General features: G+C 51.8%; 1 protein-coding gene across 1 annotated transcript in view; it reads right to left on the reverse strand.

Moving 5' to 3' along the window:
- The window catches only part of SH3PXD2B (SH3 and PX domains 2B), a 101,088-nt gene that overhangs the window by 63,599 nt on the left and 18,764 nt on the right, over positions 1–18,725 (reverse strand). Inside the window, exon 2 of the mRNA XM_026510971.4 lies at positions 6,914–6,994. Within this exon, the coding sequence (XP_026366756.1) occupies positions 6,914–6,994 (81 nt within the window). The remainder of the gene's footprint in view (positions 1–6,913; positions 6,995–18,725) is intronic.

Here is an 18,725-nt window from a genome sequence, read left to right on the forward strand (position 1 = left end):
CCCACAGGCCACATTCCAGACACTCTGTGGGGACCCCCGGACCCAGGCTGTCTGCAGCAGCAAGACCAGAGGCATGCCGGGCTAAGACCAACTGTAGACTGCTCTCCTTGGAAACTAGGAAAGCCATGCCCTTCCCCCCAGATAATAAAAGGAAGTGGTGCTCGGGGTGAGGAGGATTGGAAACCGAGGAGGAAAGTGAGTCAGTCTGGGGGGCGGGAAGGGAGAGGGTGAGCCACGTCAAGTGGCCACATTGCAGGCCTCCAAGGGGAATAAGAGAACACTCCATCAGCAGTTTTCAAGACATCAGCTTGTGGCAGAGAGAAAGGAGACATGCTGTCCAAGGAAAACAGTGTGGAAGCTGGCGTGGAGGGCCACACGTGGTTTGTGTTAGTGGCAGACTGGACTTGGAGGGGCTTACTCCCTCAGTATCATAAAACCTTACGTCCCAGAAGTGCCGGAGCAGGCCGTGGAGACCGTCACGCGCAGCTGCTGACAGGGTCGCTGGGAAGCCTCACGGTTCTCAGAGCAGGACACAACGACATACCTAGACCCGCTTGACATGGCTCGCTGTCTTTGGAGATCCTGTCCCTTCGAGGAGCTGGTCTGGCTGAATGTTAGCACGCTCTGCTGTCCTGGTGGACATGCCACGTGGGGCCTGCCTCCCCTCCCATCTATCCACCTTGCTCTTCTTCCTGCCGCCCCTCCAGTCCAGGTCAGCATGTCCTCAGTCTGACTTCCTTACTGGTCTGCCTGCCCTCTGGCCTGCCCCAGCACCTCCTCACCAGTATGTGCTAGGTCCCTGGCATACAATTGTGCAATGAATGAATGAATGAATGAGTAAAAAAAAAAAAAAGTGGTTATCTGGTTTGGTCAGCCATGGAAAGCCCTCCCCTATTCTGCTGTCTAGGAGAGGAGAAATTAGGTTCTAGGCGGCAGCAACAGGACCTAGACTGGGATTCAGAGGCAACTGACCAACGCGATCTTGCTCCTTTCTCTAGAAATCGAGAACTGCTGACTGTGTGGGAAAGGGCGGCTACGGTACTGTCTCAGCTACACACCACCGAGACGCCCAGAGCTTTTCAGATGGAAGGGAAGAAGACTCCATCAAGCGTATATACCATGTGGGAGGCACCGCAATTTCAGAAGATCGTGTCTGTGTCTGAGGACCCAGCAAAGGCAGTGCTTGGGTAAATACGGCCAGAGGACTCCGAGGCCAGCTGTTGACTAGGATCTCGCCGGGCAGCCGTCCCGGCTGGGCCAGGCCCGCCTGCGGAGTGGGAATCCTTTGGTTCTGCCACCCCTATACCTGCCCCCAGGAAAGATGAGAAGACATTCCCTTCCCTTTGGCCTCTGGGGTGGAGCACGGGGGCTTTGGGCAAACACGCACCAAAGCTCAGAAATGCACCTGGGGCTGTCAAACTCCCAGAGAAGGGACAGGTCGGTCTGGTCTCAATTGTGATTGGAAGCAAATGACTTTTGCTGTGTGCACTGAGATAGCCTCTCCTGTCTCTGGATCTTAGTTTCTCTGGGGAGAAACGAAGGTGCAGACCAGATGCTGCCTCCGGTTTGCCTTTGGCTCTGGGATGTGCTCTGTCTAGGAAAGAGCTCTCCCTGCAAGCCCCTGTCCGTAGAACAGCCCTCTCTGGGTCCCCACAGATGGAGTGTTCCTGTGTACAGGACACGTGTGATGGCACTTCTCCCACGAGCTCCCTGCCGGACAGAGTGACCCAGCTTGCTCTGGGTCACTCTATGTCCCCCGCCACTGGCATTCTGCCAGATGCCCAGCCAAAAATCCTGCCTCTACACCTTTGCACACTAATTCCCTCTTCAGGAAAGCCCTCCCCTATCCCGCTGGTGGGTCAACTCCTTACTTCTTGTCAAGGCCCTGCTCAGATGTCAGCTCCTTCTGGAAGCAAGCTCTGCCTAGGCTCCTGGGCTGGGACAGAGGTCTTCTCTGAACACCTGGGGTCTGGCTCAGCACATATTTAAGCGTGCCTTCCCTAGGGGAAGCCCTGGCTCCATTGAAGATGACGCCAGCCTGGGGACACACTGAGCCAGTGGGAAAACTAGAGGGCAAAGGTCGCACGGCCCGGCGTAAAGATCCCTCACACGTCTGAGGCCTGTTTGCAAAGGGCCTGTGTTGTGCTCGGAGCAGCTCTCTGCAGGACTGCTCTGAGTGGGAGCGCCCAATGGGCCTCTGAAGGCCAGCTCTGGGCAGAACTCTGAGGCAAATCTATCTTCGAACAGACATGTGAAAGCAGTGCTGGGCCTCAGGGAGGCTGGGGGGCTCAGTGGCTAGCAGCACAGCCTGAATCCCAGCCGTGCTGTTTCTGGGCACATGACTCTGTGTCTCTTGAGCTTCCGCTTCCCCGCCTGTGACTTCCAGCTTGTAAGTGAGGATGAAATGAGACGGCACAGAAAGTGGGCATCTGGCATATTTCAGTAAACGCTCGCTGACCCCGTCACTGCATCACTCAACCAAACCCCCTTTCCTCTAGGCACTGCCCTCGACGCTCTCGCATTCTGGCGATCCCCAAGCCCTGCTCAGAGGCCAGCTCCCTCTGGCACACTGAGATGGACTCTCCAGCATGGGCTCTGGCGAGGGCAGAAAGGGAGGCTCAGAGAGGCTGAGTGGCCTGCCCAAGGCCACACAGCTGGTAACACAGAGCTGGAACCTGACACCAGGTCTTCCCATTCCAAGCCCAGGGCTCTATGGCCTGCACCCTTGTGTGAATGAGACACGTGGTCAGATGTGCGCTAGAAGTGGCAGGACTGATGACCAGGGTCTGGCTGTTCTAAGCATAAGAGGGCTACGAAATCACACTGGAAGGTGAACTGTCAGAGGGGACCTTCTCGCTGGTGACTGTGAGTCTCTTATCCCACAAAGGAGCCTGAGGCATGTTCCTCCTTTTACCCCAGGCAGCCTCTCCGCAGACTATTTTCTCTGCCTGAATGTCCGGCCCCAACCAGGAGAGCATTTGCCGTTTTCTGTCATCTACAGGCTACTTCCCCTCTCTGGTGGCAGCTGTCTGATTCCTTCTGGGGAATCTTCTACTCCTTGGTTAGTCTACACTCATTCTACTCCAGTCCCTCGACTGGCCCTGACTGGCCCAGCCACCGACCCAAGATGAACCAATGAGACTTTTGCTTTAATTGTTGGGGATGTTCTTTTTCCTGAAGCCACTGAGCTGACCTGTTGGATACAGCTGGGAGCTGTGGCCGCCACTGTACCACACACCACCCTGCTTGGGCACGAAGAACGCTAAGAACTGGAGAGAGGCAGGTCCTCACTGACATTTTTGCCCCTGGATCCAGCCACACCTGAAGCCAAGAATGCTTACACGTCTCAGCTACATTTAACTAATCAATGTTCTTTTTGAGTAAGCCATTTTGACTGGGGTTCTGTCATCTGCAACTAAGACAGTTCTGACTAAAACAAGATCTCACAGCCAGTAAGTGGCAGCATTTGGGTCGAAGCCCAGGATCTTAACCACTCTATTAAACTGGCATCGTCTCTCCCTCTAATCTTTACGCCAGTTCCTAGCAGCAACCCACGCCCATCAATAATCCCAACAGCTGACATTTGCTCAGGGCTTGACAGCCCAGAAACTGCTCACACATATCATCACTTTTTAAAAAAAGCAATTGAGATATATTTCATATACGATAAAATTCACCCTTTTTAAAGTGTACAATTCAGTGGTTTTTAGTATATCCACAAGGCTGTGCAACCACGACCATCACCCAGTTCCAGAACATTTTCATCACCCCCAAAAGAAACCCAGTACCCACAAACAGCCTCTTCCCCCTCCCCCTTCCCCCCAGCTCCTGGCAACCACTAATCTGCCATCTCTGCAGATCTATGTCTTCTGGACACACATCACCACTTGTAACTCCATGTAAACCCTGTGAAGCAGTCACGGGAGAGGGGTGCTAGAAGCACCGTGGCTAAGAGTGTGGTATCCAGTGTCACCTGCCCAGTTTCAAATCCAAGTTCTGATGTTCACTAGCTGTGTGACCTTGTGCAAATGACTTAACCTCTCTGAGCCTAAGATTCTTCATCTATGTAATTTAATAAGCTTAACATGAGGATTAAATGAGTCATTATATCTAGATGCTTAGCAGTCAGTGCTCCAGAAATGCCAGCTATCTCTATTGTCATTACCTCATGTTACTGATGAGGACATTCAGGCAACAAAGGGGTTAAGGGGTGTGCTGAAGGCCACACAGCACAGGTGGCTGGGCCCCAAGTCTCCTGACTGAGTCCTCTGCGTTTTCCATTACGCCACACTGGCCTAGCTGTTCCTTCACGAAAGCTTGGCCCTCCCCATACTCTTTTGTGCCAAGTTACTTTTGAAAAAGCCAAGGCTACTCGCCAGACAGGAGGAAGGGGAGGGTGGGATCATGAAATCATCTTACTTTAGGGGGTCACAGCCCCATGCAGGCTGGCCTCCTTGTCTGGTCCTTGGGAACAGCTGACTTTGGCTGGTGGGGTCCTACCCTACTCTCCTCTACTTTCCCCTTTTGGGATGTGAGGGGTGGGGAGCAGGCCATTTCTAGGGCAGCAGGACCCTCTGGAATTCCATGACTTTCCCACTCCAGCCACCCATCTGGGACTCTTTAAAGCTGGCTCAAGCACTGCCTTTAGACTACCAGGGAGGGGATCTGAGGCAGCTGTTTATGTTATAGCAAACCCCCAATTATTGCCAATTATGCTGAGTGGGGAAGAAAACCTCACTTTGAAGTTCTGGTAGAAATAAGAAAGTTGAGTCAGAACAGGAGAGTTGAGGGAGGACAGGCTTTGGTCCAGGGAGACTCGTGATCCCACCCTGGCTCAAGCATTCCCAAATGATGTCACGTCGGGCAAGTCTCATTGGAACCGAGAGACAGCTAATGACAGCTAATGTGCTTACTGAACGAGGCACACCTCGATGAACTGTCACGATGAATGCACGAGGGCCGTGCTTCCACTCTTACCGTGCAGGTGGGGGAGGGAGTCTCAGAAACATACAGAGGTGACACCAAGCTGAGATCTGACAGGCAGAGCTGAGATTTGAACCCAGTCTGTCTAGTCCCAGAAGTGAAGGTCTAAAGCCCTGGGGATGCTGCCTCGCTGGCAGCCTGTGACGTCTCCATGTGTGCTTCCAGGGCTTGTCCCCCACCCCGTCCTCACCCGACCTCCTCCTCCAGACAATGCCGTACCAAATGCCCCGACCTCTCTGGCCACAGCCAACAGGCTCACAGGCGGGTCCAGCACCCTCGGGACAATCAGATTCTCTCTCTCCTGGACACGGGACTCAGCATCTAGAAATGCCAGTGTGCTGACAAAAGGGAAGGACATTTCACCTGGGGGACTGCGGTGCTGCCTGGGGGACGTGGGCCAATGCGTCCGGGGAGGAAGCTGGTCCAGAGAGGCTAGCAGGAAAACCAAGTAGGCTCGATGGGAGGCCCTGTAGCCACAGTGATAGATGGCCAGGGAGCTGCTAGGCCTCCGAGGGCCATTCAGTTGCTGGTGCTGGGGCCCTGGGAGGCCAGTTGCATTTCCTGCTCTGGGCTCCGTGGGGCACAGCTGCCTCCTCCCGTAAATCTACCCAACTCCTCTCTTCCCACCTAAGCTGCTCAGCGGGTGTTTGCTCTGTGGATGTCCATAATCCCCAGGAGAGCGATCCCAATCGCAACAGTTCTATCGTTTCGCTGTTCTCTGCTCCTGTTATCCTTTTGGAGGTATTAGGCAGGCAAGAGGCTTCTGGAAGCAAAGTACGGGTAGTCCTCCCTACACAGACCTGCTGTGTGTGGATGGTCTAGCAACTTGCAAAAGTGTTTACCCAACATTCAGTCTCTGAACTGAAGACCTGCCCTAATAGATCCACACAGATCACCCCGCATCTGGGTAAGAGGGTGTGGGTCTCGGTCATTCTCAGACAGGACTACACCTCCTGCTCATGGCGTTCAAAGGTACTGGGGGTCACCTTCCTTGCCTTTCCACCAGGGTTCAGCCCCTTCCTGGCCCCCATGCTGCTCCTGCCAAGTCTGTTCTAGATAGCCTCTTTGTGTATTTACATGTTTGCTGCGGACCAGAAGGAAAGTATAGTTTACAGATGGTACTGTTTGATTTGGTTGCATTTTGCGAACACAAAATACCACTAACGAGTTCAGTGCATTTTAATAATTAGGTAACTGGTGTCTCAGTTGGTTTACATTACGCAATGACTCCTGGCAGCTTGTTCTGTAGGCGCTGGAGATTGTTTTAGTGATACTGGGGAAACTGGTTAGGAGCACGTTAGTATCTCGCCTCCCCCTTTAAAATAATGAAATACAGATTCTGAAAATCCTTTATTCAACATTTTTAGGAATGGATTAGGTCCATACGACCCAGGCTGCCTGTGGTTAACATCACCCAACCTTCCGAGAGAACATGTGAGGTCAAGACACGGGGATGGTATGCAGAGGACACTGTGTTCACTGCGACTTCTGGGAAGTGACCTTTCACTCTTTACTGCTGAGTATGAGCCCAGAGCATTTTGTAACCCTGTGGGATCTGAGGATAAAGCCAACACCATGAAAGTAGGAATGCAGGAGGAGAGAAAGCAGCTGGGTGAGATGGTACCATGAAAACCCTGGATCAAGCTGTGCCTGAAACCAGGAAGGTTTTTTTCCTCCTGGGAGAGTCAAACGTGTGCTCCACAGATTTGTGTGTCATTCTTGCATAGGGACCACGTTAACTTCTGTATCATTTTAATTTCAGTACCCGTGCTGCTCAAGTAAGCACATGGACATTTTTAAGTCTAGGAAATAACAAAGAACACTATGCGTCCGTTACGGGGGAGGGTCTAGGCTCTGATGTCAAAATGGAAAGTTAGTTCAGCTGAACTTCTTCCTACACCGCGGCTCACTGCACACTCCAAATCCTTACCTGGAGGTCAAAGAACTTGCTGTAGCGCCGGTAAATGGCCTCCGTGTTGCCGCTGGACCACGTAACCCGGATGATATAGACCTACAGAGAGGGACAGAGAAGACGGGCGTTAACACCGAGGGAGCCGTTCCAGCTCCAGGGCTCTGGAGCAAAGCACAGCACCGAGTCAGAAAGACCCGGGTTTGAACCTCGGCTCTGCCGCCAGCCAAACCGTATGGCTTTGGACAAGTCACTCGCTGTCTCTGGGCCTCAGCTTCCTCCACAATAATAGGGGTATAACCCCCACCTCTGAGAGTGCGACAAAGGACTAAGTGAAATCAAGAATGGGAAAGCGTTAGCACCCAGCTCATCTCAGGAGATGGTGTTCTTTTCAGCACTCTTGGGATTTCTTGCTTTCCACTCAATCCAGAGAGTCCCAGAGCTGCCTATTTTTCCAGGCATTCTTAAAAAGAGTCAGCTCTGGGACTTTTGCTCCAACCCTTGAGAAAGTCAAGCTCTCTTTACTTCGAAGTTGCTGGGCTATTAGGACATGGACCTGGGGCTGCCGGGGGGCCATCTCAACACTGCTTGGAAGGAGCCTGAGAATGAGGCCAGCATCCGTAGATTCCTGTAACACGGTCCGATCCTGAGACCCAGCTCTGCTCGAAGCTCTATCTACTGCTGGTCTGTCAAGTTTCCTGAGCCAATACACCTTGGGCCAAACCTGCCTTCTCAAATTATTTCTGAAGCCACTTTAAGTTGGGTTTCTGACACATGTAATCTAGTCTTGACTGATGCAGGATGGGAGGCAGGAGAGAGCTCTCTGAAGCCTGGAGTCATCATGGTGCACTTTGAAGGACCTGGAAACTTTGCTAGGAAATTTTCATTTGAAATGCGACAAGGTGGAGCAACTGTGGGGGGCTGGGGCCAGAGACCAGTGTGAACGCCAGGGACTTGCAGAAGAAGGTTCTCCAGGTGAGAACAGATGAATAATGGAAAGATAAATCAGGACAAGATGCAAAGTGCCCTTGAGTGCCAAACTAAGTCCACCAGGAATGACCTTTCCAAATCCAACACACATTTAATTTCAAAGAAGCGTGACAGAGAGGAAGAAACGCGGGCTCTAGAGTCAAGCTTTAGACTCACACAGTTTCCTAACCTTCAGAGCCACAGCTTCCTTAACTGTAAAACGGGGTCAGCAAGTCTATCTCACACAGAGTTGTGATGATTATTAGAGGTCAAGCTCTGAGCTCTTTGCCTGGCAGAAAGGAAAAGGTCAAGAACTTTTAGTGCCCTGCGTGCTGCTTCTCCAATGCCTGCCCCACCCCCGTTCATAAAAACAGGCTAATTCAGCATCACAGATTTGGGCATCCTGGCCCACCCCCTCCCTTGTTTGTGCTCCCAATCCCGGGGCCCTCATGCAGCCAAAGAACAGGTCAAGGCATCCTTTAGGAATCACCTTGGAAAGATGATTTTCTGACAAAAAAGATCTCTGTCTCGAAAGCCACCGGAGTAGTCAGTTTTATTAAAAAGACTTCAATTCTGCTTCATCAAGACTCCAGCATAGAGATTCTGAATGAGAGAATTCTCCCATTTGTCATTCATTCATTCACTGTACATTTATTAAGTACCTCTTGTGTGCCAGGCGCTCTGCTGGGTGCTGGGACACAGTGAGGAGCAGGAGAGACCAAGACCTTGGCCTTGGAGAGTGGGAAGATGGGCAGTAGACCAGCAGACAAGCAAGTATGTACGTAATGGTAAGTTACACTCAGTGCTTAGGAAGGCCCCAGTGCCTGCTGGGAACGCACGAGCGGTAAGACGGGGCAGTGGGGTGTCCTTGGACGGGAAGGCCTATCTGAGGAAGCAAGCAGTGAACAGAGACCTGAAGGACGAGGAGCTGGCCAGGAGAAGAGCTGAGAACAGAGTACTCCAGGCAGAGAGAGGAGGACGAGTAAGGATACAGAGGCCAGGAAATGCCAGACATGTCTGAGGTGCAGGAAGACCGTCATGGCAAGCAGCGCCGGGGGAGGAGGGAGGCAGGAGCTGGGAAGCAGGCAGTGGTGGCATTACGGGGGGCTTGCAGGCCACAGGGAGGAGATGGGATTTTGTTCTATTAAAGAGTTTCAAGGGGTGGAGGTGTGGGACACAATTTAATGTATGTGTTTCAAATTTTTCCTATACATCCTTCTGGCCACTGTGTGAAAAATGGTTTGACAAGGAGCAGGGACACCACTAAGGAGGCATTTCCGTCACTGAAAGGGACTCGGCCAATCCAATGGCCCCAACCTCCAGATAGGTAAACTGAGGCCCAGAGAAGACCAGAACAGCAGTCCTGTCACTGGTGGATGCTCAAGCGAAGTTTGGATGATTGCCTGTCAGGAACAATGCTAATGTGGATTAAGAAACAAAGAAAAAAAATGACTGATCGTCAAAGTTCCATTGTTTTCCTAAAACCAACAAAAAAAGCACTGCCATAAATGGAAAAAAAAATTCTGCTTACACAATTCATTCTCGATCTCTTGTTTACAGTTTTTAAAGTTCTGTACATATGGTACAAGGACTCTGCAGCAGTCCTAATTAGTTTATTGGAATCAACCTCTGAACACAATTTGATGCCTAAATTTTTAGGCACAGATCAAACTTTTTAATGAGAATTGTCCCAATGCAGGACTTTGGCCTTGCGCAGGGTTTAGGGGTGGGTGAAAGGGCACACCCACTGGGTTCTGACGCCAGCCCTGCTGCTGGGGGACACCCACAGGCACCAACCTCTCTGGCTACAGTGTCCTTCTCTCTAAAACAGGGTGAGTACTTTCCCTTGAGGATTCACTGCAATCGCTAATGTATGTGGGGTCTTGCCCAATGCCTGGCACACGGGAAGTGTGCAAAGTCAGCTTTCCCCGCACAGCAATTGTCCAATACGCTTGCTTATCTGGTATTCCCTTTCTTGTCTTGGTAACAGCACCTACATTTCTTTGGAATGTCACCCCTCTCCCTTCCCTAGTCTTTGTCATAGGGAGTAGGTGTGCCTCCCGGGCCTGGCCAACCAGACTGTTGCCTGTCCCTGGCCACAACGATGGTTCAGGGACAGGCAGGTGACCCAAGCCAGGCCAAGGAGACTCAATTCTGGGACAGTCTGGGATGGCATGGTCACGGAAGAGCCCCTTTTCCCCACCGCGATGGCTAACTGCAAGGAGAACTGTGTGGAAAGCATCTGTCACAGAGAAGCAAGCAACCAAGAGGAAGAGAGAGGGCCCGAGTCCTATGACATGATTTGAACCCCCAGATCCAGCATCCTGGACATTTCACGGCCACAAGCCAAAACCTCCCCAATCTTGTTTAAGCCAGTTTTAGTTTCTGTTGCTTGCAACCAATGCTGTCTGAACACATCTGACCTTGACTTTTAGATTTTATCCCAAACCCAGTTAATACTCAGTGTCCTGCTGTTAAGGAGTTAAAAGCAGACTTCTTCATGGCAACATCATTCACAACAGCCAAATGATGGACAAAATGTGCTGTAGGCACACAACGGAATATTACACAGCCTTAAAAAGGAAGGGCTTTCTGACTCATGCTATGACATGGATGAACCCAGAGGATATGAGGCTAAGTGAAATAAGCCAGTCACAAAGAACAAATACTGTATGAGTCCACTTATATGAGGTACCTAAAAGAGTCAAACTCATAGGAACAGAAAGTCAAGGGGTGGTTACCAGGGGATGGCGAGGGGGATGGGGAGTTAGTGTTTAACGGGTATGGGGTTTCAGTCTGAAAAGATAATGAAAGTGCTGGAGACAGTTGGTGGTGACTGCACAACAGTGTGAAGGTACTTAATGCCACTGACCTGTACCCTTAAAAATGGTGGCAATGGTAACACTTATGTTATGTATATTTTATCACAGTTAAAAAAATAATTTTTAGCAAAAGTAGCTTTCCTGCAGAGGTCGATGTAGGCCATATCATGTTCTCCTGGAAATGACACTGTGACCTTGTCCATGGAATAGCCCTCAAAACTCGTGCCGCACATCCAAGAAAAGACTTCTATCCAGAACGCATTTTTTTTTAAAAAAAAAACCTCTCAAAACTCAACAGTAAGGAAACAACCAACATGATCGCAAGATGGACAAGAGATGTGAAGAGACTCTTCACCAAAGAGGACAGACGGACATCTGACATCATCAGCCATTAGAGAAAGACAAACTGAAGCCGCGATGAGGTATCACCACATATCTATTAGAACTGCTAGAACAGAAAATACTGCCAAACCAACAAAAACAAGTGCTGACAAAAATGTGGGCTCACCGGAACTCTCATCCATTGGTGGAAAAGCAAGATGGCACTGTCACTCTGGAGGGATGCGGAACTACCAGGTGAAAGGTTGTGGATAAGGAGAGTCACACGGTGTGAGAGTATCACCCTATGGATTACTTTCCCAGCAAAGGGAGAAACGCACCTTTTCAATGCAGGTCTGGTGGTTAAACTGTAATGAGGCGATCAAACCTAGTATTACCAATAGAGGGACACGCAGACACCCCGAGGTGATACAATATGAAATATACAAAATCTTCTGTCGCGTATTGTTGCCAAAAATGTTTAACCTCTTGACCTAAGTTCCAACCTGTGGAAAGTAAAGGAGGAAGAGGAACAAGCTAAATGACACCATAAGGAAATAATCAGACGAATTCAGAATGTGGGATATTCTATTAGTCTACTAACGGCATAGTTCAAATGCTACTTCTTCCAGAAAGTCCTCTCTGACTGCTCCCTTCCTACCAATACTAGGTTGGGTCTCCAGCTGCAGGTCTCCTTGGTACCCACTTCCCCATCACAAAGTCAATTATACTTTACTGCAATTGCTAGGTATCTGCTTTCCCACTAGGTTCTAAGTTTCACGAGAGGAGGGACAGTGCCTATCTTGTTCACTGAGTGCTGTATGTCCAGTGCTGAGCACGATGGAAAATCTATGCTTCGTGAAAAAATTAGAAAAAAACTGAGATGCTAGGAGGTCAAGCCCTCACAGATGGCAATGCCTATCCCAGGCAGGTCTGAGGTCTATGGGAGGGGTGCCTAGCTCAGTTGTATCTCTCGGATGGTCCCACAGGCTTGCCTCTCCTCTCTGCTCCATGCCCTGCTTTGCAACCCCTCCCACCGGCATGTCCGCTGGAAGCAGACAGTCTCAGAGAGCAGCTGGGACTCCTTCCCTCTGGGAATGAGGAAACAGAGACTACACTGGTGTCTGAAGGCCCTGGAGGGTTTCCTCCTGCTCCCTCACAGGAGGCCTTGAACTGGAATTAGCCACCATGGAAATCCCTTCTTACTCAACCTCGGCAGCCAGGCCTGCGGGATTTGCTTGCGAAGCCCAGACTCCCAAGGCCTGGCTTCCCCTCAGGCTGTGTCATCAGGGCCAGAAGTACTGCATTTCCTCACTTCCTCTAAATCAGTACAGAGATGAATGGGTGGACGGAAGGGCTGTGGGGTGGGGTTTACTATGACCAGGGTGCTCGGGGTAGAGGTGGGCAGATGGCTGGGCTGTGCTGTCTCCCAAATTTCCAGGAGCCTGCGGGCGAGGCTAACACAGCTCACATTCTCCTAGCCAGGAATGTTGGCGCAGAAGTGCAGTGACCCGCCTGAGGTCACAAGCTCTGAAGCTCAGAATGCGGACTCTGCTCCAGGCCCCCTCCGACCCCAACGGCCTTGCTGCAGCAGGGAACCCTGCCTCCACCCCAGCAGCTGCGTTACAGCTGGCCTGCGGGGCTGCAGGCCGAGGCACGCGCATTCTCCTGTCTTCGAGAGCCCACCAGGAGGCTGAGGAGTTAACCTCAGGGCTCCAGACGGCCTTGATTCACCTCTGCTTTCGTCTCAACTAGCTGCCTGGTCTCGGGAAAGTGGTTTAAACCCTCTGTGACTCAGCTTCCTCCCTGTGAAAAACAGGGATCATACTAGTATCAACCTCAGAGCTGGGGTGACGATCACATGAGAATGTGCATGCGGAGCGCCTCGCACGGGGCCTGCATGGGGTAAAAGCGATCATTACCATCATCACTCTGAGCAGAACACGGGCGGAAAGCTGACGGAGACATGGTCTCTGCTCACTGCCTATGTAGACGCTCCTCCCACAGCCCACTCACCTGCCCCCATTCCCCCATCCCCAGGGCCCTGCCTCTTTCATGGGCTTCTCCAGGCCCCGAGGGGGTCAGAGAGACTGCCCCTGCATGGCCCGGGAACACAGCCCCAGCCCACCTGAGCCTGGGGCACTCATCTCCTAGCTGTCAGAGGAGTCAGGGCCCTGTCCCTCTGCATGAATGTCACCGCATACCCGGGAGTCTGCTTGGTGCTGGGGCTTCACCTCTGCTGGCCTTTCCTCCTCTATCAAGGGCTGAAGATTCTTCGAGTCCTAGGTCAGTGTGACCTTCGCCCGGAGGTGCCCCACAAAGGACAAAGAACCAAGCTACTTACGGACGGGTGGGGTGTGGCCTCGGCCACAGTGACCGTGTCCTCTGACAACTACCCTGTCCTGAGGCCTCCAGAAGCAACTTTTCCTCAACTTGGACTGCTTTCAGAGGACAGAGAAGGGGAAAAAAAGCCCTCTGGCAGATGCTGAGTCCTTCTTGGACCCCCTACTTGAGAAGTGCCACCTGTCCTCCCTGTCGCACGGCCACAACTGACTGCTCAGGGCGGCCCAATCAGCTTCTCTCAGGAATCCGGAATCAGACCAGCTGTCAGCTCCAGCCAGAGCCACTTCCACGCTCTGTGACAGACATCTGGTGTGCAGAAAGGGACAAATGAAGGAGAGGCACAGAGAGCCCTGCTTGGCTCCTGCCCGCACTCCGATTCCTGCTTCCAGGACCCGTGGCTGCCCACCCGTGGCTTTTATGATGCGTGACAGGGACCTGGGCCTTCTTGGCATAGAGGGTTTTAACGCAACCAAAACAATTCTATGATATAGAGAGGAAAGTTTGGGCACTATTTTAGGTAAAAAGAATAGGCTGGAAAAAATGTAATCTCAATCTCAAAAAAGTTATTCTGTATCTAAATGTACGTGCGTGATGCACATACGTCATTTCTGATAGTTATGCTCTAGAAGGTCTCTGTGAGCAGATTTAGGAAATACCGAACCACTGCTCCTGGGGGAAACACAGGGTCAGGGTCCTGCAAGCCTCTGGTCACGACATTTTCATGAATGGACCCATACATAGCTTGGTTGCTTCTGTTTAAAGACACCTTATTCGATGAGTATTGTAAATGCATTAACACTGAACTCCGGGCCAGGGACACTGTACCTCACGCCTAACCGGAGCTTATCTACGTGTTTTCCCCATGAAGACACATCACGGCCTTCCTGAGCTTAGCAACGCCAGACGGCGCTTCGGCACGATGTGTGGGGTCATTTCAAACAGTGAAAGAACCAACAGAAATTACAAACGTGTAAAAACAAAAAAAAGAAAAAAGAGAAAGAGAAAAGTGGCATTGAAGGGATCATGAAAAAGACACTGGTTCTGAGTATCAGAGCTGAAAGCAGAAGGCAGAGTGTGGCCTTGCCCAGCCTCAGCTGTAATGCACACAGCGGGGGACATACGCATTTTGCTGCTCTGCACACGCCCGTGTCTACCAGTGACCATGGACCTCTACGAGTATCGAAGTTGGATCACAGATAAACTTTAGCAAGCAGGCGAATGCCCAAATACGGAATTTATAAATATTGCAGACTCGCTGTACAGTGTATAAATGTGTGTGTTGCGTGTAGAAACCAGTGAGATAGACAGAATATATATCATACATAGGGTTTGCTTTGGGTTGGCAGGAATATGTAGGACTTCTTAAATTCTGTTTTTGAGGCCTTCTTGTATTTTTCAGATTTTCTTTCATAATCAGAAAAAAAGATGCCATTATCCCAGGAGAACAGAAGAAAAGGGTCTGTGGCCCATGTTCTAAGAGTCTCAGGCCCTAGGACAGCATCTTCTCTGGGTCCAGGTACAGCTGATGGCCCAGGTGGGAGTGTGGGGTGGGAGGAAGCTGGGACTTGGCAAATGGGGCCTTAGCTCTGTGAGTTAGGGTAAGTCCTCTGCCTCTTTGAGCCTTTGTTCTCTGAAAAATGGGGATAAAAATGCTTCTCTTTCCAACCTTATGGGCACTGTAAGAGCGAATGAGTTTTTTTTTTTTTTCAGTTCCAGAAATGGAATCTATGTTGGTTGGAATCTCAGCTGTGGCCGGCGCTTGAGGGAGGGTGTTCGATGTGTGCTTCCTAAGCCCTCCGCCCTCACCTCCCCTGGCACCGCTGGCCCATGGGGGCGGAGGCTCCCAGTGCCTGGAGGGCCCCATCTAGCACGCAGAAATTTAGGTCTCATTTCCAAGTGACAACAGCCAAGGGGTCAGTTTGTCCGTGAATAAAGATTTAAATCGGAACAAAGCTTAGAGGCCCCTGAAACATGCCAGGAGCTGGGTCTGGGCAAAGCTAAGTGGTGGGCCTGAACAGGCCAAGCACCTCCGTAGCCCCCAGCAGCCCTGGTAAACTGACATCCCTATCCCTGCAGACCCACTGGCCAGACCTCTGCCCAGGGCCGCAGCTCCTGGAGGGGCCCCAGCGCTCCATCCGTTAAGCGTATGCCGTCCCCGGCGCAGCAGGATATGAGACAGCTGCCGCCCCGCCTCACGAGTGCTGTGATCTCATACATTCTCATCGTATGAACTCGAAAACACGAGAAGGTGTTTCTGCCCTGTGAATAAAATCTCTGAGGCACAGGGGAATGTCCTTCAATACCACTTTGCTTTGCAAATCTATTTAGTGGGGTTTTCTAGAGTTGGCAAAGAACCCAGCTGAAGAGTCCCAGCTGATACTATTTAGAACGGGTGGGGCTCCTGCACTAGTCAAGACAAAGGGATTACATTTTGGTCCGGGTTGCAATGGCCAGAGCTTTAATTTTGGAGGAACGACTGCGGGTGTCGGTGGGCTTTTCAAAGTGACAGTCTTTCCTAAGATCACTGTGTCTCAAGGTACGCAGGAATTCGGGGTACGCAAGCTGGTGTTAGCGAATACACGATCTCAGCACTAAACTGCAGGGAATCCCAGTAAGTTAGTCTCTGCCATTCCCTTCCCTTCGGAAGCTGGGCAGTAATGGCTTTGAACACTCTCTCCAACATTTGCTGGTCTCTTTTCTTAAGGAAGAGACAGAAGACCTCAGGGCAGGCAACACTAGCCAGGAAGAATTTGAACACATTGATTTTCCTTTTCCTTTCTATTTAGTTTCCTTCTATTTCTAGCAAGTGCTACTGGTTTTCCATTTATGGGAGACAGCGAAAACGTCACCTTTAAAAATAATTTAAGTTAAAAAATGGAGAAGACTACCGAATTAAGAACACGTAGCACAGGGGTCTGTGGATATGTTGGACACGGTGACGGTGCCCGCAGGACGGAGAAGGAGGGCAGCACTGTTTCAGTGGAATCCCCTGCCATTCTCACTCTACCTAGACTTCTGTTGTTTGCAGGCCAATGAGCCTACACTTCTCAAGTGGGAAGCCCTCTCCTGGCTCCACAATGCGGGTGGGCTGTCCGGAATGACCTGGGAGACGGAAGAAAATATCTGAAGAGAGGGCACCAGTGGGGCAGAGGGGGCTGAGGCTGTTTTCCCGCAGAGGCTGTGACAAGAGGCACATTAGCAAGACAGAGATCTGTGATCCATTAGCAACGTCTGCCATGGGCACGGGGATTGTAGGATGCGTACTGCATACTCAGCGTACCTAATCTGGATCAACCCCTCCATTTACAAATGGGGATATGGATGGGCCAAGAGGTACAGCAACCTGCCAAGGGTTACACTCTCAGCCGTGCACTCTTTCCACTTCCATGACAGTGTCCAAATTTCTATGCAAGATCCTCTGGCCCCTCTAGGCCTCCTGCACAATGACTTGTCCAGAGAACTCTAGAACTGATTAAGCTAGTGGTTAGATGGGCCTGTAAGAAGTCCTTGGATTCTGGTAAGGTGGCTGGGTCTCTGGGCTCTCCACCCTGGTTTCCATTAGGCAGCACCAAGCTCTTCTACATATGGAGCAGGGTGGAACCCAGCAGCCGGCCGGCCCAGCTGCCAGAACCTGGGGGTCCACGCGACCACCAGACACCCACTGGTGCAGGTTCCAACAGGGCCTGGGCTCTCCTGCTGCCCACAGCCCTCCTTTGCCTGCTTCAGGCTGACAGCAGGGGGTCCTAAGACTTGAAAATATTTGAAAACTTCACTCCAGACCATCCCTTATTTTATAGTTGGGGTTATGAGGTCAGAGGGGGGAAGGGACTTGCCCAGACCACGCAGAGAGCAGACAGGAGGGTTGGACCCAGACCCAGAGGTCCTCTTGGGAGGTGCTGAGGATGCAGGAGTTCTGTTCCAAAATGCTATTTCTCAGATCTGAAGAGCAGCAGAGCTGCTTTTTAGATGAAGGGAAGAAAACCCATCTCTTATGCAGCATACTGAGGGGCTCGGGCTTCTGCTCACAGGCCATGTAGTTTCTGCAGCGAGGCCTTAGCCTGGGATAACGGAAGCAGTCCTGTGCCGCAGCCTTAAATACGAAAGCACGTGCAACCCTGACATCAAGCAGCGGCGTTAGTTTCTAGATCCAGATGAACCCACTTCCTGTGGAGAAGGCTCCCGGGAACACATCTAAGGGCACCCAGGAGACAGCAGACCCTGGTTTAGGAAACCAACTTTAGGGGCGCCTGGGTGGCACAGTGGTTGAGCGTCTGCCTTTGGCTCAAGAGTGTGATCCCGGCATTCTGGGATCGAGCCCCACATTGGGCTCCTCTGGTGGGAGTCTGCTTCTCCCTCTCCCACTCCCCCTGCTTGTGTTCCCTCTCTCGTTGGCTGTCTCTATCTCTGTCAAATAAATAAATAAAATCTTTAAAAAAAAAAAAAAAGAAACCAACTTTAAAAGATGGGTGCCACCCTGTCCCCCCTTAAGCTCCCACGCTAACTGGGCTTCTGGGTTGGCGGGTCCTGGGGACAGCCTGGTAATGACTGGCTGGGTCCCAGATCCACCTCTGGCAATATGCTGCCCTGGCCTGAGGTGGAGGAGCCGAGTGGGAGGGGGGTGGGAGGCAGGGAGGGAGAAAGAGAAGGGCGGAGGAGGGAGGGAGGGAGCACAGGCAGTTGGACAGGCTCCGAGGGCTTAACTAATGGGAAACATGATACTGCTGCTCCCCGTGGAGACCACGAGTTCCCTCCGGTTCCGAGCTGTCGGCTCTCCCCAGCTGTCTGCCCAACATCTGGCCTATGTAGGTCAGCGCTCCCAACCTCCTTTTGCAATTGCAACACCCTGCAGTTTGTCTGATTGCCCAACACCCCAGAGCAGCATCGCCGCCGGAAGGGCTGAAGACGGTGTATTTATCTTTTCAGAGAAAGTACATTAAGTTTATTCCTGGAGAAATGCTGCCAAGTGTCGCGATGCCCCAGAGACCCAGGAGGCGATGGCAGGGTGTCACGGTGGGGCGGGACCAGGGTGAGTGGGGGCCCAAGACAAGATCACCGACCGCGCTGGGGGCGGTGCTGCTGCGCCCCGGCCCTGTGCTGAGTGCTTCATGAACGGTGTGCAATCCTCAGCAGCTGCAGGCCGGGAGGGTGGGGGCAGAGGAGGAAACCCAGGCCCAGAGTGGTGACGTGGCCGCCTGAGGTCACACAGCTGGGAAGAGCAGGTGACATCAGCCTGAATCCCAGCCCCTTCAGCCTCTGAGGTCCCGTGTCCTCCTAGCTTCCCAAGGCCAGGCCTCAGGTGTCCTGGCCCCGGGCCAGAACTTTCCCGTCCTCACATCAGCGTCAGGAAGCACCAAGCTCGGGCTCCACAGCTAAGTGACGCA

Source organism: Ursus arctos, unplaced genomic scaffold (assembly GCF_023065955.2).
Source record: "Ursus arctos isolate Adak ecotype North America unplaced genomic scaffold, UrsArc2.0 scaffold_15, whole genome shotgun sequence".
Lineage (NCBI taxonomy): Eukaryota > Metazoa > Chordata > Mammalia > Carnivora > Ursidae > Ursus > Ursus arctos.